The following is a 27,854-nucleotide window of genomic DNA, read 5'->3' as shown; positions in this document are numbered from 1 at the left end:
TGAGTACAGCTGAGCGGGAATTAGTCTTGGCAAACATGCTGTGGAGACCATTTGGAAGGGAGTAAATAGACCAGATGTGATTATGCATCATTATATTGATACAGATCTGAGGAAGGCACATGTTCCTAAGTGATTAACATTGCTGAAGAATTGATCATGTACAGCATAAATGTATCTGGCAAATACAAAACACATATTTAGAGCTTCATAAAAGGAACAATTGAGTGGATGTTAAGGGGCATTCTAGCAGGAATGGATGAAGAAGGGCAAAGACAGTTGTGAAGTTTGACGACATGGGAGAATTAAAGGCAAGAACGTGAATCAGGTGATTCTAAGGCCTTTGGAAGGATGTCCACCGGGCCTCATGGTGACTTCTCTTCACCACCTTTGTCCTCTCTTGGCCTCCATGCTGTTGTGCTGCTCTTGATTGTCATTGCTCAGGGCTTCGTCCAACTGCAGCTCTCCAGGGCTGGGCTGGCACTTCTTAGGATATCAGGAACGGTGGCTTCTGCACCAGACCACCCATGAGCATTACCTAGGCACACAATTAGATTTCTTCACTTTGAAATTCTGTTTAGTTGACAACATTTTAAAGCAAAAAGAATCCAGGCACAGTGGCTCATGCCTGTAATCCCCAGGACTCTGGAGGCTGTGGCAGGAGGATCGCTTGAGCCCAGGGGTTTGAGGTTGCAGTGAGCTATGATCGTGCCACTGCACTCTAGACCGGGCAACAGAGCAAGACCCTGTCTCCAATAATAATAATAATAAAAGAACCCTACAAGATGGGATGATGATGAACCGAAGAAGTCATCTTTGATTGATTGCATTCTTGGAGCTTATTTCCTGAACTCTGAAATATTACAGCTGCCTGATCTTGGATGTGTGTGATGGGAGATGTTTTTGCAGCCAGTATGTCTGAAGAAACTGTGCAGTCGCTAGTTAACCTTTCCCCATGCACGCTTCTGTGCACAGGCCCACAGATGCATGGTCACGCTCTTGTTACTTTGGAAATGAAACCTGACGGCCATTCAGGGCTGTGATCTTGAGTGAGTCATTTAGCTCCTTTGAACCTCCCCACCTGCAGCCACACAAGGGGTAAATAGCATCGCTTTGCATGGCTGTTGATAGAATGGAAGAAGATAAAACCTGTGAAATTGTTTAGTGGGAGCCTGGCCCATTAAGGCATTGAAAACAGGTTTTTTCTTCTGCCCCACGGGCCATTCCCAGACTTTTCCAGTTATACATCAGATGATCACTGTTGACTGAATGAGCAGATCGTTATCACACACCTGCCATGCGGGGCACTCTGGTAGGCGCCTGACAAGGCTCAGAGAGAAATACAAGGCAGGCCCTGTCTCAGAAGACCGTCCAGATCCGCCGGGAAGGAAGGTGCGCCGGAGACTCTGGGGCGGCTGAGGGAAGACCGGTCGCGGGAGCCGGGCAGGGCGGGGCCTTCAGGAGGAAGGAGAGTTGGAGCTGATAGGAGGTAGACCTTGGAGTCTAGGAGGGAGACGTGATGGCAAAGCCACTGAAGCCCCACTGTCCCGAGACAAGGGACCCAGGAGTGGGGTGGGGGTGGGGAGTGGTGGTTTTAGGAGACGGGAGAGGGACTGAATGGACAGGAGCGTGTATTAGATGGTGTGGGGCCCTGGGTGCCAACCTGAGGCATTTGGAATTCATCCTAGAGCAGTGGTTCTCCATCTTGAGCCACCATCAGCGTCCATTGGCGGTCTTGTTAAACTGGTTGCTGGGTCCCAGCCCAGAGTTTTTGATGCAGCGGGTCTGGGGTGGGCCTGAGAACTTGCATTTCTAACAAATTGCCAGGGATGCTGATGCTGCTGTTCTGGGATGGCATTCTGAGGATCGCTGGCCAAGAGGCAATGGACGGTTAGTTGGGGAGTCCTGGGGGAGGGGGGAGCCCTGTGAGGTGACCAGGCTGCAGCCTCAGGTGGTGGAGGTGGTGTTGGAAAGGAAGGGGGAGCCGCAGTCCTCTGTGACTGTCTGACTCTGTCTGGTGACCCAAAAGCGGAAGACACTGCAGTGGGTGACCCCACATTACCCAGGGAGGCAGGCTTTGGAAAGAAGACAAAATGTCAGTGTTTAGGCAGTTCACGTCTACAGAGGCAGCAGCAGGACTGTGAAGGGGAACTCTGGGTGGTGCCTCAGGAGGGCTGATGTCATGTACACCTGTGGGGGATGCTGCGCCCTCGGGGGAGGTACGAGCACTCCAGAGAGACAGAGGCGGAGGTGGAGGGGCCTGCAGTCACAGGGTTGCTTTTTCTTCTTGGAAGCGGGAGGCCCACACGGGGAGCAAACTCACAGCCCCATCCTCAAACCACCCACGTCAACCCATCTCCACGAGGTGGAGGAGGAGACCTAAGCCCCGCTCCCGCTAACTGGGGAGCCGCAGTCCCCCCGAGAGAAGGAAATCCCAGCGTGGTCTCTGTAGAGCCCCGTGGCTCTCTCCCCTCCCACAGAGGCCCGGTCTTTGGTTCCAGAGCAGACAATGAGACAGGTTTTCTTCATTTACAGTATCTTAAATGCATTTTCTAAGCTGTGCCGAGAACTTGTGCTCATGTTAGGTGATAAAAACCTGTATGTCTTTCACACACTTTCCACACTGCAGTGAGAGCTCGTCTTGCTTTGGGGTGGGGGGTGGAGTGGGGGTAGCAATAGGTGATTTATAACTCCCTCGCAAAGCTGCGCAGAACCCTTCAAAGTGAGTACCCAAACAAAGAGACTTGAAAGGTAACCACTCTGAACTGTTGAAATATCGGGTTATACCTAATACATTTTATTTGACTCAAAATTCTTTAGGACACCAAATCTTGCAAAACTTAAGACTTCTCTTTTAAGAGCACCATTTCACTGGGGCCTTTGTTATATCCCTTAAAACCAGGGGCCTCAGGACTGCTGGTTCTGCCTGCCATAGGCATTTGTTCTGTGCCTTCGGTTGCTGGTTGTGGAGGCTTCTGGCATCTAATGCAAGCTCAGCCTCATTCCTGGTATTTCTTTGCTGCCATCAGGGGAACAGAGGAGGCCCCCCCGGAGTCTCACTTCTCAACATAGATGGTGACTAGAGGGTTAACGCAAATCCAATCCCAGCAGCCCTGCTCAGCTCTCGGGGCCATGGAGCAGTGGTGGTCTAGAAGCAAGGGCAGTGGGCAGAGTCAGAAGAAGGCCCAGGTTCCAAATCCACGTGCCCCCAGACATTGAAATCAAGGGAGTAAGTGGCCAGGGTCTCCAGCACCCAGTTAAGATCTAGGGCGGTGGTTCTCAACCCTGGCTGCACATTGAAATCTTCTGGTGAGCTTTAAAGAAATGGCAGTGCCTGTGTTTCACCCCAGAGATTCTGAGCCAGTTGGCCTGGAGGGGGCCCTGGGCATCAGGAGTCTCCAAAGCTCCCTAGATGATGCCAACATGCAGCGGAGAATGAGAACCACGGAGCCCCGGGGAGCCCCAGGCATTCCAGTAACATTGTGTTTTTCTGGAGTAACTACTATGTGGCAGACGTTAGAAAAATAAGGAGGAATAATTCTGATCCTGCCTCAGTGAAACAAACTGTTAGGTCATGAAAACGTCCTGTATAACAGGGGGCAGTGGGCTGGCACATAGAGTGTAGGGGGCTGCAGGGACGGGGGATGTATTCAGGAAGAGAGGGGGTCAGGAGAGGTAAGGAGGGCCGGCCAGTGTCTTGGGGCGAGATTGTGTGTGTGTGTATGTGAGAGAGAGAGAGACAGACATAGCAGCACTTTTCAACAGAATGTTTGATCACTGGTCACACGCTGACAAAGTGAGTGTTGGAGGCACTTGGGGGAGCCCGGCCACAGTGGGGCTGAGACTTGTGCTGGCTCCTGGGGTGCAGCCCCTCCATTCTGGGTGCTAGTCCTGGCCACATCCCCACTTGAAGGTTGGGGCCCAAGAGGGCAAGTGGCTGCCAGGCCAACTACAACCCATTAGTCCATTAGTCCCTCTTTCACCAGCATTGCCATTTTCTTCTCTGAATAGATGGAAACCAGTATGTGGCCCCCCCCACTCCCAGAAAAGACATTCATTCTGAAGAATCCCCTACCCCTCACCCCAAGGCGCTAGGTTATGCTGTGTGTGTGTGTGCATGCATAGGATTGATTCCTCACCAAGGGGAAATCTCCTGTCTTTAAAAACTTGTAGCACATTAGGATTAACTGCTAACTGCTGTTTATACTGGGGCTTGTGAATGCAGACACTAGACCTGTGGTCCCCAACCCCTGGTCCATGGCCTGTGAGGGATGGGACTGTAGAGCTCCACCGCCCAACCTGGCCCCCCACAGTCAGTGGAAAAGAGGTGAGCAGTGGGCCGCTCTGCTCCCCATCGCTCGCATCACCGTCTGAGCTCGGTCTCCCCCCTCCCTCCCCTGCCCAGATGGTGGAAAAATCTCTTCCATGAAACTGATCCCTGGGGTCAAAGAGATTGGGGACTGCTGCACTAGACTTGAACAAATAACTGGCTTGGAAAGTGCTAGAGCCAGAGGGGCTTTTGCCCTTCTACAGCCAGGGTGTGTCCAAATGAGCAGCCTCTCGTTAGAGTTGAGCACATCCTCCAGGGAGCCCCGTGTGGGGCTCTGGCCCAAGCGCTGTGCTGTAACCTGCCCGCTTTGTCTCGACCGTGGAAGTTCCCAGGACCCTGCGCTGAGGCTCCCGCGCACGGCTGCCATAGAGTTCTGCGCATCCCACCGCACCACCCTCCGCCCCCGTTTCCTCAGTCTCTCCAGAGTATCCTAGTGAACAAACTCAAGTTTTCACTTCAAAGGAGCGGAAAGAAAGCTGTGCTCTGCAGCAGGTCATGCAGTGCCACTTTGAGACAGTTTTATTTGGGCAGTAAAATCTATGAGTTGTTCTTGGCAAAAGTTCTAATGAAATGGAAACCTTGAAATATGCTTAGAGCAGTAAATATGGCCTCACCCTGGATCTTGGGGACTAAAGGTTGTAGGCGATCTTATTAGTGGATCTGATTTGCTTTCCAGGAGGCTCGGTATTGGTGCATCCTTTCAGAACACAGAGGGGGTCTGTGTCATTTGCCTCAAGTGAGCCTGGTACTTGAGGTCAGAGTTATTGCTGTGTGTGGCAGAGAGCTGAGCTACTCTAAGTGTGGTCCCTGGACCAGCAGTGTCTGTATCATGTGGGGACTTGTTAGAAATGCACATTCTTGGGCACCACTCAAGACCTCCAGGTGATTTTGGTGTGTGCTAGGGTCTGAGAACCACTGGTTCTATATGTCATGGCTTTTAATAAGTAATGGTAGAAGAGAGAGAAGAAAGGATGTCCACCCATGACCCCCTAAGACTGAGCAGCCCCATCTACTGAATCTGAGCTAGCAAAGGCAGTCCAGGAGTGTCACCCAGGAGGAGGGGACATTGCCTGCATGGACCAGGGTGCAAACCGGGCAGGTTAGGTTTCTGTGGGAGGTTTACCTTGTGGACTCCACATAAGAAGGGAAACTAGCAGCAGGTATCTGGGGAGGGCGTGCAAATTGTTTTAATGCTGCCAACTTTGATTCCAAATGAGGGAAAAGGTTCTCTCTGCATTTTTTTTTTTTAGAATTAATATTCACTCTATTAGAGCAACAAATTAAAAGATTTTTAAAGTTTTTCATTCAGTTTACAAATCTTATAATCTAACAAGTTTCTGCAATCACTTCAGGGGCTTTGAATAATATTTGGCTGCCTTTACAAACTTGTGCTTTACAACTGTTAAACATTTAAAACTGCATTTAGAGATCTAACATTGGGTTTCACTTTCAAGTTCTTTGGTTGTCTGATTAAAAAAACAAACCCTTCACAAGTACTTAAGCAATTCTTATAAACCTAATAACATGGTCTTATAAACATGGGAAGTCTTAAATTCTCTTACATGTTCTAATGCTGCTTATAAACCTAACAAGATTTTAAAATCACAAGTCTAAATCAATGATACATTAAATTAGAATCGAAAATCTGATTCAGTACTATGCCAAGTTCTCTTAAACTCTATAAGTTCTGAAAAAATGTGTAAATCTATCATAAAACTATTACTACTACAGTATCATTAATACTAAGTATACTATTAATGACTGACTTCATTGTCTCTATACTTAATTCTAAATATCTCCAGGGATAAGATATATTTTCTCATTAGGGATATAATTGTCATTCCCAACAATTTTGGCGTTGCCTCAAATGGTATTTTGGGGGTAGGATTTTGAGAATAATTTTTTAAATGAAGGTTTTAAAAATTGATAATAAAGTAATCCATCTTCTCCGAAACCCAGCCTGGAAAATGGATGCTGTTATACCTATCTCTGCACCCCTACCCTTATGTCATGCTCCACCCCCAAACACAGCTGCTCAGTGGGATGTTTTTAAGTCACGCAGAAGCTCACTCTTGGGCTCAGGTAAATCTGAGCAGTTTGCAAAGAAAAAAGCCCAGACATGGAAAACCAAACCACAGCGAGGTAGCCTTGCTGCCCTCAGGCTGCCGGGGGTGTGGGCACGTGTGAATGAAGATGACCAATGTCCCGTTTCCCTCTCCTTTCTGGACAGGTTGGCCTCATCCAGCTTGGGCAGGAGCAGGTGCTAATTCAGCCCCTGAACAACTCCCAGGGCCCGTTCAGCGGACGCCAGCATCTGGTCAGGCGCAGATGGTCCCTGAAACCCGGCCCAGCTGCCGAGGCCCAGACACCTGGGCAGCTCTGCAAGGTCCTGACAGGTGAGTCTGGGCAACAGCATGACTGGCTTAGAGCACACACACAGCTGGCACCCTTTGTGTGTCCCCAGATGTGCTGAGGTCACCTGAGGGAGAACTTACCTTCCCCTGTCTTTGGAAACTGTTTTATGGCCCCCGAGGCCATTTTCTTTTACTTTCTATGTGTATTAGTGTCGTCAGCCCTTTGAAAAAGTCATTTTATTTCTGCAAGGAGCTTGGGATCTCTTTTACGCTGTGCCTCAATTTTATATATGAGGAACAAGTTGAGGCCCAAAAAAACCTCAAGGGCTTATTTGTTATCAAAGCCCAGGTTGGTAGCAGAGCCAGGATGAGAATTCTCTCCTCCTGGTGCCCTGGCCAGGGCTTGCTCAATACAGTGGTCCCCAGCAGTGGCCACACTGATTAGAGCTGCCTGGGGGACTGTGAAGCAGTGGTTTGCACAGTGTGGGCCAGCAGCATCTGGGAATGTGCTAGAAATGCCATTCTCAGGCCAGATCTGCTGAATCAGAAACGCTGGGGGCGGGTACAGTCATCCGTAGTGCCACTGGTCCTGCCCGGGATTTGAATGCACGAAAAGTGTGAGAACCATTGCTCTAAAAAATGCCAAGCACTGGCCTGTCCCCCAATATCCTGATCTTTTTGTCTGGGATGTGACTTGGGTGTCAGTGTTTTTAAAGGTGATTTTGATACGCAGTGTGAGGAGAGAACCCAGGGCTCTTGTATTTTTTGCCTGTCTTTGAGCAGCCTGCGAATTTGAGCAGCAGGTGTTTAAGAACATTTCACGGTGCCGAGTCACCAGCACTCTGCGTGCAAATGTCTCCTGATGAAGTTGGATCACGGGGGGCCTTTTCTCCCAGGAGATCATGGGACCTCACAGCTGACCTTTGAGAGTTGCACTTTTGTAGTTTAAAGACATATCTTTGTATGAAAATGTAGTGTGTCTTGGTTTAGTATTCCATGGACGTTGGAAATACATTGATTATGTGACTAGGATGACCTTGTTATTTATAAACAAGTCTTGATGCGGCTCAGCCCAGCCATTGCGTGCAGACCTGACAGAAGCAGGTCGAAACCTCCCTTAGCCTAGTCTACATTTGGCGCTGGGCTATTAGAGGTGATTGTGATGGAGAAAGCCCATTTCTAAAATTACAGGTGAGCTTTGGTCATAAATGGAGAGAGAATGTCATCAGATGTTAGGGTTTTTCTCTGTTCCTTTCTGCGTCCTTACAAGTGGGGAAGACAGACCTCAGATAAAACTACTAGTACCGAAAAAATACCCTTTAATAGGAAACAGGTTTTGGGAAGTCTGATGGTTGGTTGTGTGTGGGTGTGATGTTAATGTGTTCTTTTTAATGTGAGCCCCCTGACCCTCCCTAGGTCAGTCTCAGTGGACTAAATGCAGTTAGTCATTCTAAATCTTTGTGCGTTTTCTGCCGCTGACCTGACCAGATTGGTTGAGAAGCAGAGTGGTCTCTCTAAGGCAGTGGTTCTCAGCCTTGGCTGTATGTTGGCATCACCTGGGAGCCTTAACAACCACCATGCCTGGGTCCCACTCCCGGAGAGCTGCTTTGATTGGCCTCAGGCACAAACTGGGGGCAACTGGCGGTGTAAAACTCCCGGGTGGTTCTAATGTTCAGCTGGTGGCAAAAACCGCTGGACTAAGGAGTATTAAATGTGGGGAATGGCACCGTGGCCCAGCAGGAGTGGATTTTCTCAGGTGAGCACCTTCAAGCAGGACCCTGCAGGGAAACCAAGGGCAAGTGTGTTCTATTCTCCCTTCCCTCCACTCATGCCAGTGCTCATCAACCGCTAGCCCGTGGTCAGAAACACAGCGTGCTCGTGGATGAGAAAATGGGATGTTTGTCTGATGCCTGGCTTCCATCCTCTTTAGCAAGGATTGCTGACAAAATGATAAATGGTGTTTAGGTTTGCATTTTTGTCACTATGACTAGTTTTGAAGCACTCTTTTGATAGACTGTTTAGCCTTTAATGAAGGAAATAAAATTAACAAAACAAAGGTGGGGCGGATGTGATGGACAGTCAGTTAGAACAAGAGTAGCCATGCAAGACTGTAGGGAGAAATTTCTAAATTTGCTTAACAAATAATCTGCCCTTCTCTGCTTTCAAATCTGACATCAGTTTGCTTTGCAGTGTGGGAGCAGTGTGTGTATTTAAGGTGGTGGCAGACACAGGCTCTGTACTAGGTGGGAACACAGAGGAGAGTTACATATTTTGTTTCTGATCCTTCTTGCTTTGCATGAAATGCTCAGTAAACTTTGTGGCTGTGTTGAGAAAGACAACGGGCCTTTTCGTGGGCTGAGCTCCTAAGCAGTCAATGAGGCCCTATCTAGTTTGGATTAGCCTTCAAACATTGGGAGTTTAGAAGTTGAGAAAATTAATTTCCTGGGACCCCAGCAAAGTAAATTCTAGAAGTTTTCCTAGAAAGATTAATCATTAATCCAAGATTTCCCATGGGAACATATTCTTTGTGGCTGAATGTGGCAGTGGCCATAAGTTTCACTGTGCTCTGTTGTTGACCTTGTTTGTGTTACTCTAACTTTGGACATGGTCTGAGAGTAGTAGCCTCACTGGCTTATGCAGGTGAGGGAGGAGTCTGATAACTCAAATTCATCCATGGAGCTCTCAGTTTACCTGAGAGCTGATCCTAGGTAAGCTGCCTTGTGTTCAGGGTTTTATGTGTGGGCAGGGCTGCAGGCTAGGAGGACTGACACAGTAAAGCCACCCAGGAACTTCTTCCTTCTCCTGCATACCACTGACGTTGCATTTCTAGCAGTCTCTGAGGCTCCAGGCAAGGCGATGGGCTGATCCCATTTCCTATATAGCTCCTTATTTTTAGGACCTATAAACTGATTCATAAACCATCGCTCCAGGTTGGAACTTGGCATGAAAATATGGAGTCTGCAAGCCTTCTTTATTTTTTTTGTTTTTGGTGACAGCAGGAGTTATTGGAGGTTTTTTGGCTATCCTCAACAATGAAAGTGGTACTTGGATATTTTTAAATGCTCCTCAATTTCTAAGTGGTCATTTTGACTTCAAAACTTTTCATCTTTCTTCCATGCTTATTTTAATTTCTGCATTTGGATTCAGTTCAGAATCTTCCCGCTAGTGTTTTCATGGTCTTCAGTAACCATTTGTATCTTTATCTGCTCGACTGTTGTGGATGCCACGTGTAAAGGATAGAAGTAAATAGTAAAATAGAAGACGAATTTGCCATTAGCATTTTCCTTTTCTTTTTTAAAAAGAAGCCCAGGCTGGAGTTAGGTGATAGGATCATAGCATAGCTCACTGCAGCCTTGAACTCCTGGACTCAAGCTTTAATGCATTTTCAAAATAGGAATCCCACAATATTTTGAGTAGTGGTGAGCTCATTGGAACATGCATATGCCAAACAATGGTGGTGCCTGTAAGCATTGATGTCTACTTTATAGGTTTAGTTCTGTTATGATTGTTTTAAAAAAAAATCATTGCAGCTGTTTTTAGTATTGCCTGTTTCGCTTATGGCATCATAAAGGTAATTTGAGTTATTTGGAGGATATCGCAACTCTTCAGAAAGTGTGTATTGCTAGTTTATGCAAGAATTTGCACATGTAGTACTATGTATATATACTCTAATACATAATTGGTCAGTACTTGTGCTTTGTATCAATTAAGATTTGTTTGGTTCGGGGCTGGGTATGGTGACTCACACCTATAATCCTAGCACTTTGGGAGGCTGAGGTGGGATGATTGCTTGAGGCCAGGAGTTCGAGACCAGCCTGAGCAAGAGTGAGACCCCCATCTCTATTAAAAATAGGAAAATTAGCCAGGCATTGTGGTATGCACCTGTAGTCCCAGCTGCTTGGGAGGTTGAGGCAGGAGGATCACTTGAGCCCAGGAATTTGAGGTTGTAGTGAGTTACAATGATACCACTGCACTCTACCTGGGGTGACAGAACAAGATTCTGTCTCAAAAAAAAATTATATGTATAAGAAAGATTTGTTTGGTTGGAAATGATAGAAATCAAACTGGCTTAAATGCTAAAGACATCATTGACATGAGCTTATGGAACTGACAAGTAAAGTAGGAGGTTAGACTTCAGGTGAGGCTTGCCCAAGCTCTGCTTCTTTCTCCATGTGACAGCTTTGTCCTCAGTTGGCTCCTCTCAGGGTGACAAAGAGGCAGCCAGGATGAGGAGGTAAACCCCTCTATTTAATTAGGATTTGAGGTAGGTTGGCTTGGATTGGGGTCACCACTAGGTTGAAACGTTTTAAGCCAGGATCAGGTCTCTCCCTCCTGAAGAGTGTAGGTCCCAGCCACCACGTGACTATGGAGGTATCACTTTGTTCTCTGTCCCTGTCCTGACTTCCTGCAAGCCACCACACACTAGGAAAAAGTCTGGAGGAGTAGGTTTAAGACACCTCTAGTGCAGGACTAATTCATCATTCCAGTCCACAGTGTTAAAAATTTGGTTGGTTCCTTCTTATTCCTACCATGAGGCATAATAGATGTGGTTAGGGCCTCATTTCACCTGTTCCCAGGGCTAAAAGAGGCTGCTGGCCTTTGCTCTCTTAGGGAGGGCTCTGTCACTCTGAAATTTATTTCCTCCAAACTTCTTTGAAATCTAAGCTCTCTAGTGGGTAAAAAAAAAATAAAATATTTTACATTAATAGTTTATCCCATGTTCTTTGTCATTAAAGCTGTAGTTGTGATCTTTCATACCCGTCTACATCTTAATTGAAAGCAGAATCTAAAAGAGATGGAATTAATTGCTACTTTGAGTTTGTCCAAGTTAATATTCTAAACATTTATTTGCATATAAGAATATTAACTCTAACAGTAGACACCACTGTTTTAAGAATTATTATTCTGCGAGAGAGAGAAAGAAGAACCACGTTAGAGTCCTGATTCTGTCTCCCTTTGATGTGGCCCCAGAAGAGTCCCTTAATATCTCTGTGCCTCCGTATTAGTTTTCCAGGGCTGCTGTGACAAAGAACCAGAGAATATTCCAGAGACTTTCCTATCATTGGTTTCCCAGTTTGCCAGATTTTTCTGAAATGGGGTCTGATCTCCATTTAATCTACTGAGTCTTTAATTTTAGCAATTATATTCTGTACTTGTAGAAGTTATATTGGAATTTTTTTCTATGCTATCTGTCTTTTCTATAAAGCCTGATTTCATTATGGCTTTACCTTTTCCCTTTGGATCCTTTTAGCATAATTATTTAAAGTCTTTTTTAGAATGAGTTGCCTTTCTGAATTTCTTGGGGGGTACTAATCCTTCCATTTAGTGTGTCTGCTCGCTCCTCCTTAGACTGGGCCATTTCCTTGTGTGGAGTGTGATGTTACACTGTGAGTCCTTGTCCCCCCACCGCTGTCTGCCCCATCCTCTGTGGGAGCCCTCCATGCCCTGGGTTATGGGAAAACCTCTACTGAGTAATTTCACGTGCACTTCTGTCAGGTGCCTGGGACTTTTTCACAAGTCCAAGGATAATTTCTATGTTAGTGTTTTTCCTTAGAGCTTGTGCAGCATACGAGGGATGTACATTTGTGTGTGTAGCACAGGCTTGGGGATTTGCATTAGAAACTCTGCCCTCATCCCTCTGGCATTCCAAACTCTGAACAGAGACAGATGTCCCTGTACCCCCCCGTGCCATGAGTGGAGTTGTGCAGCCACCCTGGGATCCTGGCTGGACTTGCATCTCCATGTGGCAGGATGACGCTGGCCCTTCACCTTGTGGGCCAACATTTGGGCCTAGTAGCTGCTGGATTGTTGAGACCTCAGATCACTCACTCACTGTTCCAGGCATGAAATTTCTCTCTGTTTCTGGCACTTGGAGATTTCCCTTTCTTTTTATGTTGCATTTGGATAAGGTATTGTTTGGGCTTTTGTAGCAAAATACTGTAGACTACGTAGCTTATAAACAGCAGAAATTTATTTCTTACAGTTTTGGAGGCTGGGAATCCAAGATCAAGGCACCAACAGATTCGGTGTCTGGTGAGAGCCTGCTCTCTGCCTCATAGACGGTGCCCTTCTTGCTCTGCACTCACACGGAACAAGGGGCTCGCTAGTTCCCTCGAGTCTCTAATTCCCTCGTGACCTGATCACCTCCCAAAGGCCCCTACCTCCTCATGCCATCACGCTGGGGATTGAGTTTCAATGTAGGAATTTTGGGGGCACATAAACATTCAGATCATAGTAAATATTACATTTTGAGGGAGTGTGTTATGTTTGTGTAGTATATTTTTAGGCCTTTGTAGTTGTAGGACTGTACTTCATGAATTTTTCACGAATAGTTTACTCCTCAGAGTGATTCTTTTACTCCTCAGTGTCAGGTGTGTAAGAAACGTCCTATAATCGCAGCACCTACAAGTCAGGTCACGTGCACTCTGACCATCACCCCGGTCACTGCTGGAGGCCTTCCCCTCCGCGTTGTGCAAATGTCCCAGGGGTTTGTAAGGGCAGGACTTTCAAGACAGGCCCTCGGCCCTTCCGGCTTTCTGGTCACTGTTGAAAAGGACACGTCCACAGGGCACGGTCCTCTGCCCTCAGCTGCTTCGCCCTGTCTCTTCTCAAGGGCAGCCCCTTCGCCCAGCGTCGTTCTTTCGGGAGCTCAGGTTTCAGAAACTACCGCCAGGAATGGCATCTGTGCCCAGACAACTTCTTTGGCCCCTGCGAAGTGCCCACGGCAGAGGGACACAAAGGCTACCTGCTCACAGTAGCGCGAGAAGAAATCAACAGACCCAAGTCACTCACTGTGGGGTGGGGAACCTGCAGTCTTGGGGCCACATGTGGCCTTTTGGGTCCTTGACTGCGGCCTTTTGACCAAAACTAAATTTTACAGAACAAATCCTTTCATTAAAAGGAGTGCAGCAGAGAAATATGAAGCTTTGCTTGCCTCCTTTGGTGCTTAGGAAAGAATAATCTTGAAATCGGAAGGCTTCGGATTCCCCACCCCTGCCGGGCGGTGCCCGGTGGGAGCAGCTGGGTGGCGGTTCTGACCTGTGCCCGCCGGCTTGTCTCTCGCGATCCGGAGCTGAGGATCCGTCCTGAAAGACCCGAGGCTCGGACAGGCCCAGCCCCTTAGAGGCTGGGAACCCGTGTCCACGCCTCGTGGCTGCCCGGTGCTCACGAAGGGCAGTGTCGAGGTCACCGGGTGTTTCTTGGACTGCAGTGTCTTCCGGAAAAGCGCCCGGGGCACCATTTACATTGTCGAGTGTGCAGTAGGAATCATTTCTGCGTTTGCCATGGTCTCCCAAGCTTAACTCCCACGAGCTTTGAGGAGAATTTCCCCTCCTGCCATTGGTTTGCGGGAACCGTGTCCTCGTCAGGGCCCCTTCATCTCATCTTTATGTTCTTTTTTCAGATGAATGACTGAGGAAATCTTTTCAGTTTTCTTCTGAGGTGTGTGGGTGGGTGGGAGATGCTTACTGACTCCTCTTTGGGAGGAATAAGATTAAAACCCAATGATGTCACGCTATAAAATCACGATTATTGCTGTTATTCCCTGAGGCCGTGTGCCTGTGGATGTGGAGCCTGGAAGATGCTGTAAAGTGGATACTGCCTGCCTGTGTGGCCTGGGAGCGGACACAGCCCTGGACGGGCCTCGGCCTCGCGCAGGCTCCGACTCTACTGCCCCCCATGCAGAGGGGCTGGGACAAGTCGGCGAGTTTCTCTTATTCCTGCATTTCCTTATCCGTAAAAGGGAGGAAAGATTTTTCTTGCTATTTTTACTTTGCCAGGTTGCTGGGAGCTCAGGGAGCTCTCGCAAATGTGATTGCATTAAGTGGGAAGTGTTATTGGAACATAAGGTGTCATCTCTCTACGGAAAAGGTCCCCAGTATGGGTTTCCTAAAAGCCAAGCTTGAGATGAAAACTTGGGTGTCAGTGGTTAGTGTCAGGGAGGGGAGGGGCCCGGGAAGCAGGAAAGAGAGACAGGGAAGAGGAAAATCCACTGGAATCCAGTGGAAGGTGAGGTCACTACAGGCAACAGGGGCTTGGTTCCCAAGGAACGCTGGGGTGCGCATGGAAGGCTTCCTGGTGCTGTCCTACTGATGGTGGGAGCTGGAGTCTTATTGGGGGGCACTCCGCTCCCAAGTTTCTGAGGTGCTCTTGTGTGGGCCTCTAGGTTGGGGAGCCTGGAAAATGGGAAAGGCCAGCGTCATATACTGGGGGCCCTGTCAGCATGAGCTGCCACCAGAGCAGTGGTGCAAGTCGGGGTAACATTAGCACCCCAGGGAGGGCATCTCAGTGCACAGTGCTAGGGGCCTCTAACCATCCAAAAATGTTAATGACTTCAGAAAGCTTGCTACCTTCTCAAAAACTCTGTATATTCAGTTAAAAAAACTTTTTCCTGCATAAACAATCAGTTGATCTATGTTATATCCCTCCCTTCCGTCTTTCATCCTTCCTTCCTTCCTTCTTTTTTGAAAATGTCACTCAGCAGAGGTAGCTTGGAGATCTCCGAAGGATGTGGCCCCAGCACTGCGGACGTGGGCCTCCTGGAGACTTAGCAAGGGCCACCTGCAAGGGACCCCCTCTCGCCCTGGGGGACCCACCTGGGCTCCTGTGCTTCTCCTGTGAAGGCCCTGCTTTCTGGGCTGATCCCTGGATAATCAGAAATGGCTAAGCCAGGCCCGGGGGCAGTGTTTGAGTGACTCTTTATGTAAATATATGCTTTTAAGCTTTCAGTGACTGGAGGGGGGGGGGTGTGTTCTCTAAATTGGTTTGTATATATTTTATTTTTAGGCTTCTGTATTTAAACTTGTAACCTGCCCTCTTATCCAGGGCAGTGATTCATTCATTTGACCCATGTTTATTTGTTGTTGGCTGTGTGTCAAGCCCTGTCTTAGGCACTGGGGACTCTGCAGTGAGCAACAGAGACAAATGTCCTGCCCTCACAAAGCCAACACCAAGGTGATCACGGTCACTTGGGTGGAAGCTGATCACCAGTGTTGTTCTGGGTGTGTTTTAGAGAAGAGCGCCCCAATCCCCAGATCACCCCTTTCTCCTGTGCCACCCCAGGGGCAGTTCAGGGTGGCAGGACCTTCTGATTTTCTGTGGTGTTCCCTGGGAAGGGTGGAGGGAGAGAAGAAAGGGGTGAGAATCAAGCCTCCAGGCTGACAGCGGAGACTCTGCACCTGGGCTCCACGCCCTGAGGTGGGTACCTGGTGCAGGGGCGGAAGTCTTGCTTGCAACGCTGCCTGCCACCTCCTGGCCTCCAGTCCCACGGTGCTTATCCTTTCACAGTTCTCTGTTCTCTGCTTTCCTTTGACCTCTGACACCAGATGGGCTGCCTGGGACTGAAGTCTCCCACCTGCAACTCACCCCTGGATCATGCCATTGCAACAGAGCTGGCAGGGCTTTGTACCTCCGTCATCACTCACAGAGGCATTTGACAGTAGGGACCCCTCACTCCCTGTGCCTCTCCCCTGGGCTGCTCAGCTTCTCTTCCTGCCCTGCCTCCTTGCCTGTGGTCTCTCTCACAAGGTCTCTGCCACTCTTTCTCGCTGCCTTGGGATCCTTACTGCTTCCCCCCGGGAGCAGTGCCCCCTGCACGTCTCCCAGCCTCTGCCCTGAGCTCCAGCTTCACATCACAGCGGCTGGCGGTGGACACTGCCCGTTCCCAACAACTTGGTGTTTGGGAAGCCTTGTCTGACGATGCCTGTCCCCACCACCCTAATACACAATTTTTTCCAGTCACTCAGACTCAGATAACTGTTCGCATTCTCAGCTTTGTCCCCTTTGCTTATATTTCCCCATGCTTTTAATTTGCTTTTTATTTTGATAGAAGAGCTTTGGCATATCCATTACCCAAATTCACCTGTTAACGTTTTTCTCTATTTACTTTACAGGTTTTGTTTTGTCTTCTCTCCTCCCCACTGCCCTGTCAGCCCTCTCCCCCTCCCACATGCTTTTTGTCTGAACCACTTGAGACTAATTTGCTGACATGATGTCCCTTTATCTGCACATACTTCAGCTTATATTTTCTGACAACTCTTACTAAGCATGGGGGTAGACTTAGGAACTATACCACTGATGCACTACCGTGATCTACTACAGCATTCCCATTTACATATTTCCATTAGTCCCGGTAATGTCCTTGATAGCTTTCTCTTCTTGGTCCGGAACCTAACCTGGAGTCACACACTGCACTTAGTTGTCACCTCTCCTTAATGTCCTCCAGCCTGGGTCACTTCCTTAGTATTTGTCTTTCCTGATCTTCACATTTCTTCAAAATATCAGTACAGACTAGTTATTTTGTAGGATGTCTTTAAGTTTGGTTTTGTCTGACGTTTCTTCATGATTAGGTTTAGGTCATGCATTTCCGGCAGGGGTGACACAGAAGTGATGTGCTCTCCTCAGTGCCTCTTATCAGGAGGCTCCTGCTGTCTGTTGCCTCATTACGGGGGATGTCAACTCCTATTACTTCATTAAGATTAGGTTTCTGGGTTGATCTGCTGTAAAGGTACTCTCTCTCCATGTGTAATTAGCAAGTAATTTGTGGGGATACTTTGAGACTATGTAACTATCCTGTTCATCAAACTTTCACTCACTGGTTGTAGCATGTCTTGGTTCTCAGCAGACTCAGTTATTATTACTGTGATAGTTTCAAAATGCAGTTTTCCTAACTCCCACCATTTCCTCCACGATTTAGTTTGGTGTTCTCCTAAAATGAGAGCCTGCCCTTCTCCTCTATTTATTTACATCTGTGTGGACTTGTACATTCTTATTTTACTCCATGGATATTCATTTATATATTTATTTATTTCGATGCTCAAACTGTCTCAGATTTGCCTGGTGTTGGGTGTATTTTTTAAAAATCAGACATGGTATTGGATTTTCCAAAGGCTTTTGCAACATTGTGGAGACCTGCATATTTTTTTTCTCCTTAGATAAATTAATATGGTAATTATGTAAATGAATTCCTAATATAATACCAACCTTAAATTCCTTGAATAAACCTTACTTGGTTGTGGTGTATTACTTCCTTAAAGTGATGTTGCTGTTTATTTGCTAGTTTTATTTAGACTTTTGCGTCCATACTCATATGTGGTGGTGTTCCGTAACTATCTGTGTGCGCATACGCCATCAATCTCGGGTTGGGTATTAACGTTATACTGGCTTTATTAAAAGAAAAGCATGGAGGCTTTCTTTTCCTTTTGGTGCTCTGGAATCATTTATGAATCATTGAGGCTGTTTGGTCTGTAGTGGTTCTGTAGAATCCCCTGTGGAACTATCTCAGTTTAGTGCTTTTTTGTGACTATAGTTCCTTGATAGCTTTCTCCGTTTCTTCTATAAAAATTGACCTGTTTAAACTTTGTATTACTTATGGGATCAATTTTGGTAAATCGTATTTTCTTAGAAAATTTCATCTAGGTTTTTCAATTTCGGTGCATAGAGGTCTCCCTTTACTTGATGTCTTATTACTTAATGTGGTTCCAACTAGGTCTCAGGGCCTTCGGTATATTAGAGGTATGCTCTGGCTTACGGAGCTGTATGGAATGACCTTTTTGTGTCTCTCTTTTTACTACTCTTAAAAATCCTTCTTGTTTTTAGAGGCCCAACTCGGATGTCACCTTCGCTAGGAAGTCCACCTGGATTGCCTCACTTAGTTTTCTGGAATCCTGAAGTGCTTTGTCTATATCTTGAGTATTGCACTTATCTCTACCTGCTGATTATTGTCTTAGTTGCATCCCAGTCACTCTGGCTGGAAGGCAAGACTCGGGCGTTACTTTCCTATCACTGCTGTAACAAATTATCACAAACCTAGTGGCTTAAAACAACACAAATGTATTATCTTACAGTTCTCAAGGTCAGAAGTTTGAAATCAGTTATGCTGGGCTAAAATCAAAGTGGCAGCAGGGCTTCATGTCTCCTGGAGGCTCCAGGGGAGAGTCCATTTCTACGACTTCTCTGGCTCCCAGACCCCACCTGCGTTCCCTGGCTCACAGCCCCTCCTCCATCCCCAGAGCCAGCAGTGGTGTCTCTTTCTCACGCGGAATCACTCTGACAGTTTTCTTCTGTAGTCAAATTTCCCTCTGCCTCCCCCTTATAATCCAGGGTAACCTGCACATCTCAGGATCCTTAATTTAATCACATCTGCAAAGCCCATTTTACTATGTAAATTAACATTTTCCTAGGTTCTGGGGATTACGATGGGGACATCTTTGGGGGAGGGGAGCTACTGCAACACGTAAATGGGTTTCCTTGTTTCTCTCCCAAGTCTAAGCATTGCAATCACAGTCAATATTCAATATTTTTTTTCCTTTTTCACTTATCTGTTGGGCATGTTCTCTGTAAGAACCCAGAAATATCACTGTAGGGCAAGCACATTGGACTTCTTGAATATTCCCATTACTTGATTAAGAAAGACAAGCTAAAATGCAAACATTGAAATCAGTTACACTGGGCTAAAATCAAAGTGTCAGCAGGCCTTCATGTCTTGAAACAAAAAAGAAAAGTGGATCCTGCTATTTTTGTGTGCATGTGTGTCTGAATCCTTTTTTCCCACATGCAGCTCCACCAAACAGAGGACTTGGACGAGAAGTGGTGTCGTCGCTTCCCACTTCTGCCCTGGACTCTTATGCAACACACGCCCGCCCCACTTTAGTAACTCAAAGCAGAGAAGGCCTCCAGCTTAAATAGGAAAATCTGCCTCGAGCTGCAGACGGATCAAGAATGCATAGTTTATTATTTAAAGTGCACGCCGGCTGGGGCTGTCCAGGTGGCTCAGGGAAGCTTCTGGCAGCTGGGCCGGCCCTGAGGCTGGAGGAGGGACGGTGGCCCCCAGAAGGCCGTGGGCCAGGCGGCTGAGTGAGCGCATGGCCGCGGCACAGGCTTGGTGTTCCAGGGGGCGGTGGGGGTGGAGAGCGAGGCCCCTGCCAATTCCCGCAGAAGTGTCTGATTTTTGAATCAGCAGTGTTCATGTTCCCTCCAAGGGAGAGAGCCGGGGAGAATGTGTGACTGAGCAAAGGCGTGCACGCCCGGCTTCCCTCCCGGCAGGAGGCCTCAGGCCAGAGAGTCCACCCGAGGCAAGGGAAGGAGAACAGACACTCTGGGCTTTGTAAGAAATGGCTTTAGGGTTGCATTTTCCCCCCCATTGCAAAAAGGTCTAGCCTTCTCAGGACACTGATTTCTCATGGAAAAGCCTAGCAAAAAGCCTCACTCGGACAGCTGCTGCCCAGTTTTGTTGGGCGCTTTCCAGCTGCAAATGCTTAGGGTTCATTTTGCACAGCCCTCTTTCCAAGCAGTGGGCAATTTCTTGTGCGCGACCAGACAGGGAATTCGCGAGCTGGATCCGGCATGGGGTTGCACAAACTGCCTTCAGGCTGAAGGAGCCTGTACCTTTCTCAATCCATTAGCAAGTCATAGATCAAACTCCCTGTCGCTGCATTTGGACAGGGCTGGACAGTGAAGCTTCGGGGTAAAGCCCAATAAAGCCGAGAGTGTTCCCGCCCAGTGGAGCAGAAAATGTCAGGCGTCATTGGTGGTCAGCCTTGGTGGTGGCATGGATGGGACCTGCGACCAGCTGCGAAGGGACAGAGGTCTCACTCACATCTGCCGTGGGGCAGCTCCCACTCTGTGTCCATGCCACACTCCGTGCCCAGGGCTGCTCGGGGGTTGGGGAGCAGAAGGAGGGACTTTTCCTCCCTCCAAGGGGACAGCTATTATTTAGAGACAGAGCTTATAGGTTGGGGTCCCATGGATCTCTCAGGAAGTCGATGCTTGGCCTTCTGGGCTCCCCTGCAAAGGGAATGATCCATTCCTTCTGTCAGTATTTAAAGAAATATAACTTATTCCCAGGAAATAAACTGGTCCCCTCAACTGCCAAGTCTGGCTGCTGCTTTTCTGACTCTGCTTTTGGGGGAGGCCTCATTTCCCAGAGCTGTTCTCCCCGTGTGGGGCCGACAGCCAGCAGTGGGCAGGGCTCAGTGCTTGGGGCTTCCTGCCTGCTCTGTCCCCGACGGGGTCGTCCCAGTCGCATCGGCCTGTTTCCTTTCTGTGAGGCAGTTCATCACTCTGTTGGTGCGGCGTATTCCGCGGCACCTTGGGACCTTCAATTAATTTCTGTCAGGGATCTCGCTGGCTTGCCTCTGAGTTGGAAAAACTGCCTTCTTCAGTATAAAGCTACACTTCCCAGCGTTGAGGGTCGGCTTTTTGCAGTGGCGTGGGCACCTGCACATCCCTGGAGAGGGAGATTGTCCCTGGCTGGCAGGTTATCTGTCCCAGATCTTCCTCCGCTCCCCTCCCCTCCCTGACGCCTTCCCCTGAACCTCACCTGGAAGGGTCTCAGGGTCCCGGCTGTGCTCGCTGCATCACAGGCTTGCCCGGCCCTCCTGGGCACTGCGGTGGGTGGCGGTGGGGAGTTTGTGTCGAGGGAGCTCCCAGGAATGGCCTGAGCTGTGCAGACCCCCAGGTGGGCCTGGTGGGCTGAGGGCTCTGGAGGAAGGGAAGGGAAGAGGTCGTGAGGGGGGCTTGGGGTGCTCACCATGGGAGTGAGATTTGAGACAGGCCTTGAACACAGCTGGACTTCATGTGGATTTGCAGAGGAGATGATGGTTCCAGAGAAAGGGGACAGCTTAGTGTCATCTGTGCCTTCTATATCATTCCCACGCCTGGCACCTGTAGGCTTCAGAATTCTCACAAAACCACTGGGATGGGTTTGGGATATAGAGAGAGACCCCACGTCAGGCAGGCCTGGGCTTGTTGTCCCAGCATTAAATACGCACTCACTGAGTGACCTTGAGAATGCGGGCTGTCTCTGAGGGTGGAGTTCCATCCCAGGGCTGGCGGCTGTCACAGCCAGTGGCGGAGGGCCATTCTGTTCGCATGCAGCTTCCAGCCTTGGTAGAAAGTGAGGATTGAAAACATAGTTTTCTTTGGGACATCTGTGTTGTGAAAATCATTTTCTCCCAGCAAAATGCCCTGCTTGTAGTAGGGGCTAGCCAAGTGCTAGAGTTGGGGGCACAAAGACTTGGGAAGAAACAAGAACGGGGTTTGATGGTTGTGAATCCCAGTGTGGCTTCTTCACCTCAACTGATCAGTGTCAAGCCCTAAGGTGTGCCCAGGTGAAAGGGCCGTGTCCCTGTGTCTCTGGGGGTGGCCTTTCCTGCTACGGAGTCAGACTGCCCTGGCGATGCCACACTGGGTCGTCTGGTGGAGAAAGCCGGGAGAGGAGGCCAGAGCAGGGCTGGATCGCTAAGCCCGGGATTCTGTTTTCCTTTCCCATGACTTTTTTTTCGTGGTTCCAATGCTGACAGTACAGACTGCTTGAAGCCATTCCAGTTCCAACCATATTAAGGAGTAGTCACTTGGAGTTCTGATACACCAGCAGCTACCTAAAAAGGGAGAGCATTTAGCAATAGCAAAAAGGAAGGAAACTATGCAAGTTTCAGTAAGAATATAACTCTCATTTAATTACCATCGGTGTGCGCGACGTGGACATTTTCTGCAGGAAGCCCGAGGATTCTCGCAGCGTGTGAACGATGGCATTCCCCGCGCGCTTTAGCTTTGGGGATTCTGAGGTTTGCAACTGTCCTCTTCTGCTTTTTCTCCTTCCAGTTGTCTGTGGCAAGCAGCCGCTAGCTGCCTGTGTTCCAGACAACTGAACATCAGTTCTGGCTGCCAGATAAAATAAAATGCTTTATAATAACTTTTTGACAAGTTGTACTGTCAGCCCCTTTGTGGGGTGTATATGAGCTGTCTGTGTATGCGGCGGGGGGCGGGGGGAAGTAGAGGTTGTTCTGCTCTGGGGGTGTAATGTTTTCGGTAATAGATGTCACTGAAAAGTTGTTTAAAAAGTGAGATTTTTGTAAAGTGAATCAAATTTTAAATTAAGTAGATGAGCTTGCCATTTTAGAGAAATCTGGAATGAATCCTTCTGTAGAGTTTTTTGGCAGGATATGTATCAGCTGCTCAGAATGTACTTGGTTGATTTTGTATTTTTCATAAAAAAATTGTTTAAATCAGATTTGTGAGTATTGGGCTGTCTTAGTGAGGTCCCCTTACAGATGAGCAAGGCTGTGGCCCAGGTGTGGCTGTGTCAGGTGTGTGGCCGGGCGGCAGGTTCCAGAAGCCTGTGGGGGCTGCGCCAGGAGCACACGGGGGACGTCAGCTGTGCGGTTACCTGTTCTCTCATTTTCTCCCCCTCAGATGCTCAGCTGTTCCCGTCACTGTAAAACTGCATGGTTCCCATTACAGCTGCATAAACACGAAAGAGCATTTGGGGACCAGGGGCAGGAGGGGGCCCCTGTGTTGGTCAGGCTTCTCTCTGTGTCAAGCTAAGCCAGAAAAATAAAACAAATAAACCGGAATCTGTTGACTCATGTGAAAAGTCCACCAGGTAATACGAACTTCGGTCGTGGCTGGACCTAGGCTTTGCAGCAGTGTGGCTGGGACTTTGTTGCTTTCTCGTGCCGTCTCTTAGCTCTGTTTCCCTCTGTGTTGGCTCCATTCTCAGGTAGGCCTTCCCGGACACGGTGGCCCCTGGCAGCTGCTGCTCATGTGGTCCGTGGTGCCTGCAAACTCAGTCACATCAAACTCTGTACGGTGACTTGCATGGTCCTGCTTGGGTCACATGCCTATTGCTGGACCAGTCTGTCCCCGAAGCAGAGTCCTGTATGTAACATGGTTATGGCACAGTGGTAGGGTAGGGCTGGTGATAGCTCCATTGGTTTGGTGTGGTCCCCAAAGGCAAAGAGAGATCCTGTTGCCAGGATGGGGCAAAACTTTAGATGCTCCCTTAGGTGGTGTAGATAATTTTGTCAATCTCTGTCTTACAGGTGTTTATAAAGTGCTGCTTCGTCCCTGCCACTGTCCCCTTAGCCTTGTTTTCCCATCCTCCCATGGGCAGGGGGCTATGCAACAGTGAGAGGCCCCTCCAAGAGCGATTCTTTGGGCCTGTGTTCTTGCAGGGTGCCCAGCTGCCCACGTCCAGGTGGGCTCAGGTCACACAGGGGGTCCACTGTCCCTGCTCTGGGCTTCAGAAGCATAGCAGGGCATGAGAGTTTCTGCCTATCTCAAGCCTGGGAGAAACCAGCAAATGACTGCATTAACTGCTATATCAGTTACTATTGCTGTGTAACAAATACTCTAAGCTTAGTAGTTTGAAACTGCCATTTTACTATGCTCACAGATCCTGTGGGTCAGGGATTCAGACAGGGCTCAGGGAGGGAGCTTGTCTTGGTTCTACAGTGTCTGGGCCTCACCTGGGAACACTTGACGTCTGGAGGCTGGAGTGTTCTGGAAGCCCTTCACCTACTTGTCTGACACTGGGGGTGGGACTTGAAGACTAGAACCACCAATTGGAGCATCTGCTCGTGGCCTCTGCAGCTTGGCTTCTGCACAGCACGGTGGTGGTCATCCTACTTCTTACGTGGCTACGCAGGGCTCCCAGTGCAGGGGTTTGCAGCAAGCCAGGCAGAAGCTGACTTGCCTTTCCTGATCAGTCTCGGGAGTGTCACTGCCATGGTGCTCTATCGGCTGAAGCAGTCGCAAGCCCACCCAGATACAAGGGGAGGGGAGATAGACCTCACCATTCAGTGTCAAAGAAGTTGGGGGCCTTATTTAAAACCACCGCAAACCTCAATAACTGCTGATAGGTGACACTGCTAATGACAAGGGTCCTGTTCCATTGTGCAGGGGGATCAGCGACAACAGGAGAGGCTTGACCCCTCTCCCAAGGTTAGGAGAGAACATACTGGCTGTGCCGCTCTTTAACCCTGCGAAGCTGCGTCAACTGTGGGCGTTAGTTCTAGAGCAGGCCTTTGTGTCAGAGCTGTGGTAGCCTCACTCTGAGCATACTTGATCACTTAATTGATTATGGCTTTATGGAGATAAAAATTAATGTACAATAAACTGAACACATTTAAATGTACAATGTGATGAGTTCTGATGCGTGAATACACCACCCCCACCATAAGATAAAGAGCACATCTCTCACCTCCAAAGCTTCCTTGTGCCCCGTCCCTCCCTGTGTCCCCTCCTCAAGAACTGCTGATCTGCTTCCCATCACTAGGTTGGTCTGCATTTTTTAGAATTTTATATAAATTAACTCATATAGTATATACTCTCATTTGGCTTCTTTGACTCCTGAGTATTTTAGATTCAGCCCCGTGTGGTGGGTATCAACAGCCTATCCTTTGTCACAGCTGAGTAGTGTTCCATCGCATGGGGAATCCGTAGTTTGTTTGTTCATTCACCTTTTGATTGACATTTAGGTTGTTTCATTGCAACTAGCAAGTCATCCTTTCCACTATGAACATTGAAAAACATAAAACCACACTTAGAAAAATGAAGAAAATAGGCATTCTACTACCTATAAAGGACACAGGCTAAGGGCAATTGGTGGCCTTTTCAGAGTGGCCAGAAGAGGGCAAAAAGAATGACTTTCCCACCTCCACTTGCTTTCCACTGGCCCTGAGATTCAGGGGATTTATAATACTTGAGAAACTGGTCCACTGTCCTCCTTGGTTTGACATCTGCCATGGCTTTACAGCTGTCCCACGGCCAGCTCCAGGGAAGCCCTGTGGCAGGAGGTGTGTTGCTAGCACTTTGCATAGTGGACCAAGGGGACCCATGGATCCAGATTTAAGTGTCTCATCAGCGCAGATCTTACAGTCCCAGTCCCTGGGGCAAATGTAAGATGCCAGCACAGCCTGGCAGAGCTGACTGGCAAATACCTGTGAAACACTGGGCATGTCTGTCTCTCCTCCAGCTGCAGATCTGAGAGGGAACGCTGACCAAGGCCACCCATGGAGACTTGTGCACCCCAGGTCTTGGCACTGGCTTTGGGTAGACCTCTCCTCATTGGAATTTGAGTAAATAGAGCAAACCCACCTGAGGAACTGAGCATAAATGCCACAGCCCAAGGGAAAGGAGCCATCTAGGATATGCAGAAAAAGAACACACATTTGAAAAGGATTTATTTCAGGGACCAGAATAAATGTTAGGAATCTGGCATCCTAAATAGGATGCAAGCAGGTAAGGCTTCTAAGAACCAAATTCAAAAGGACTTCAGGTTGAGAAGTAAAAACATTAAGCTTAAAATAAAAGCTGGATGAGATAAGCTTTATAAGTTTTTTATTATTACAGTTTACCCATGAACAACATGGGAGTTGGGGCGCCGACTCCCTGTGCAGTGAAAAATCCATGTATAACTTTTGACTCCCCCAAAACTTAACTAGTAATAGCCAGCTGTTGACTAGAAGCCTTCCTTGTAACAGAAATGATCAATTAACATATTTTGTAGGTTGTTTGTACTATATACTGTATTCTTACAATAAAGTAAGCTAAAGAAAAGAAAATGTCATTAAGAAAATTATAAGGAAGAGAAAATATATTTACTGTCCATTAAGTGGAAATGGAGCATCATAAAGGTCTTTATCCTCATCGTCTTCACATTGAGTGGGCTGAGAAGGAGGAGGCGGAGGAGGGGTGGTCTTAACGTCTCAGGGGTGGCAGAGGAGGAAGAAAATTCACATAAGTGAAGTGGACCCGTGCAGTTCAAGTCCATGTTGTTCAAGGGTCAACTATACTAAAGTTTGCTGCAGCAGAATTAAAAGGCACAAAGGAAGTAGGACAGAGCAGAAATACATTACACATCCGAATTAGTAATGTGGAGAATAAAGGGAGATACTTTCTCAGGAGGCAAAGTAAAGAAGACAGTGGAGAGAAAGAGATCAAAATGGATTGCATAGAATGGAAATCCAATTCAAGAATCTCTGGAGAAGGAACTCCTCCCCTCAATTTAGAATAGGAGCATTGATCAAAGATTTATAATGCGGCCGGGTGCAGTGGCTCACGCCTGTAATCCTAGCACTCTGGGAGGCCCAGGCGGGAGGACTGCTTGAGGTCAGGAGCTCAAGACCAGCCCGAGCAAGAGCGAGACCCCATCTCTACTAAAAATAGAAAAATTAGCCAGGTGTGGTGGCATGTGACTGTAGTCCCAGCTACTTGGGAGGCTGAGGCAGGAGGATTGCTTGAGCCCAGGAGTTTGAGGTTGCCGTGAGCTAGGCCGATGTCATGGCACTCAGCCAAGCAACAGAGTAAGACTGTGTCTCACAAAAAAAAAAAAAAAAAAAAAAAATTATAATGAATGAAGACTTTCTGGGAGGTTTTTTTTAAAAAAAAAAAAGAAAAAAATCTTAGTTTTCAGGGTAAAAGGTTACTGTGTTCTGATCAGAATTAGTATACATAGACCCACAGTCAGATTTATTCTGGCAAAATTTGTGAATTATAAGGTTAAAGAAAAACTTTATACTAATGTTCAAGTAGACAAAACAGGTTGCTCAAAAGAAATGAAAATCTAGCAGGCCCCAGACTCCATGATACTAAGTCCCAGAAGATAGTGGAGCCAGGGCTATAATGTTGGGAGGAGAAATGGTTGTGCCCTAAGAATTTGACACTCAGGCAAGTTATTGTTCAAGAAGTGTGAAGGCAACTGATAGGTGCTTTTAGCTACAAAGGAGGTTAGAGACTATATACCTTATTTGTCTGCCTGCTAAGAAGGATTGCTTTAAGAACCACTGCAGTTGATTCTGAGCTGAAACAAAATGAAGAGATCAGGAATGGGGAAGTCATGATATAAAGAGTGGATACTGATGATGGAAACTGTTTTAACATAGAGTAAACCTTAACTGATGCAAATAAAATCACAAATGGAATGCAATAATTTAAAAACTAAGGGAAAGGTCAAAGACCTAAATTTAAGAGCTAAAACTATCAAACTTGTAGAAGAAAACATGAATGAGAATATTTGTGACCTTGGATCAGGCAATGATTTCTTAGATGACACCAAAAGCATAAGGAACCAAAGAAAATATAGATAAATTAGACTTTATCAAAATTAAAAACTTATGTTTCAAAGAACATCATCAAGAAAGCAAAAAGATAGCTCACATGATGGGAGAAAATGTCTCCATAATTGTATATCTGAGAGAGGACTTACATCTAGAACATATAAAGAATTCCTTTAATTCAGTAATAAAAAGATAACTCAATTTTAAAAAATGGATAAAGGACTTGAATAGACAGTTCTCCAAAGAAGATATATAAATGGACAATAAGCACATGAAAAGATGCTTAACATCATTAACCATCAGGGAAAAGCAAATCAAAACCACAATGAGATATCA

The 27,854-nt window shown here is 47.5% G+C and overlaps 1 protein-coding gene across 1 annotated transcript in view; it reads left to right on the top strand.

Annotated features, from left to right (window-relative positions):
* Positions 1-27,854, top strand: part of ADAMTS17 (ADAM metallopeptidase with thrombospondin type 1 motif 17) — a 280,726-nt gene that overhangs the window by 4,707 nt on the left and 248,165 nt on the right. Inside the window, exon 3 of the mRNA XM_045561079.1 lies at positions 6,558-6,723. Coding sequence (XP_045417035.1) covers positions 6,558-6,723 — 166 coding nt within the window. The remainder of the gene's footprint in view (positions 1-6,557; positions 6,724-27,854) is intronic.

Source organism: Lemur catta, chromosome 9, assembly GCF_020740605.2.
Source record: "Lemur catta isolate mLemCat1 chromosome 9, mLemCat1.pri, whole genome shotgun sequence".
NCBI lineage: Eukaryota > Metazoa > Chordata > Mammalia > Primates > Lemuridae > Lemur > Lemur catta.
This window is presented reverse-complemented; position numbering and strand designations above follow the sequence as displayed.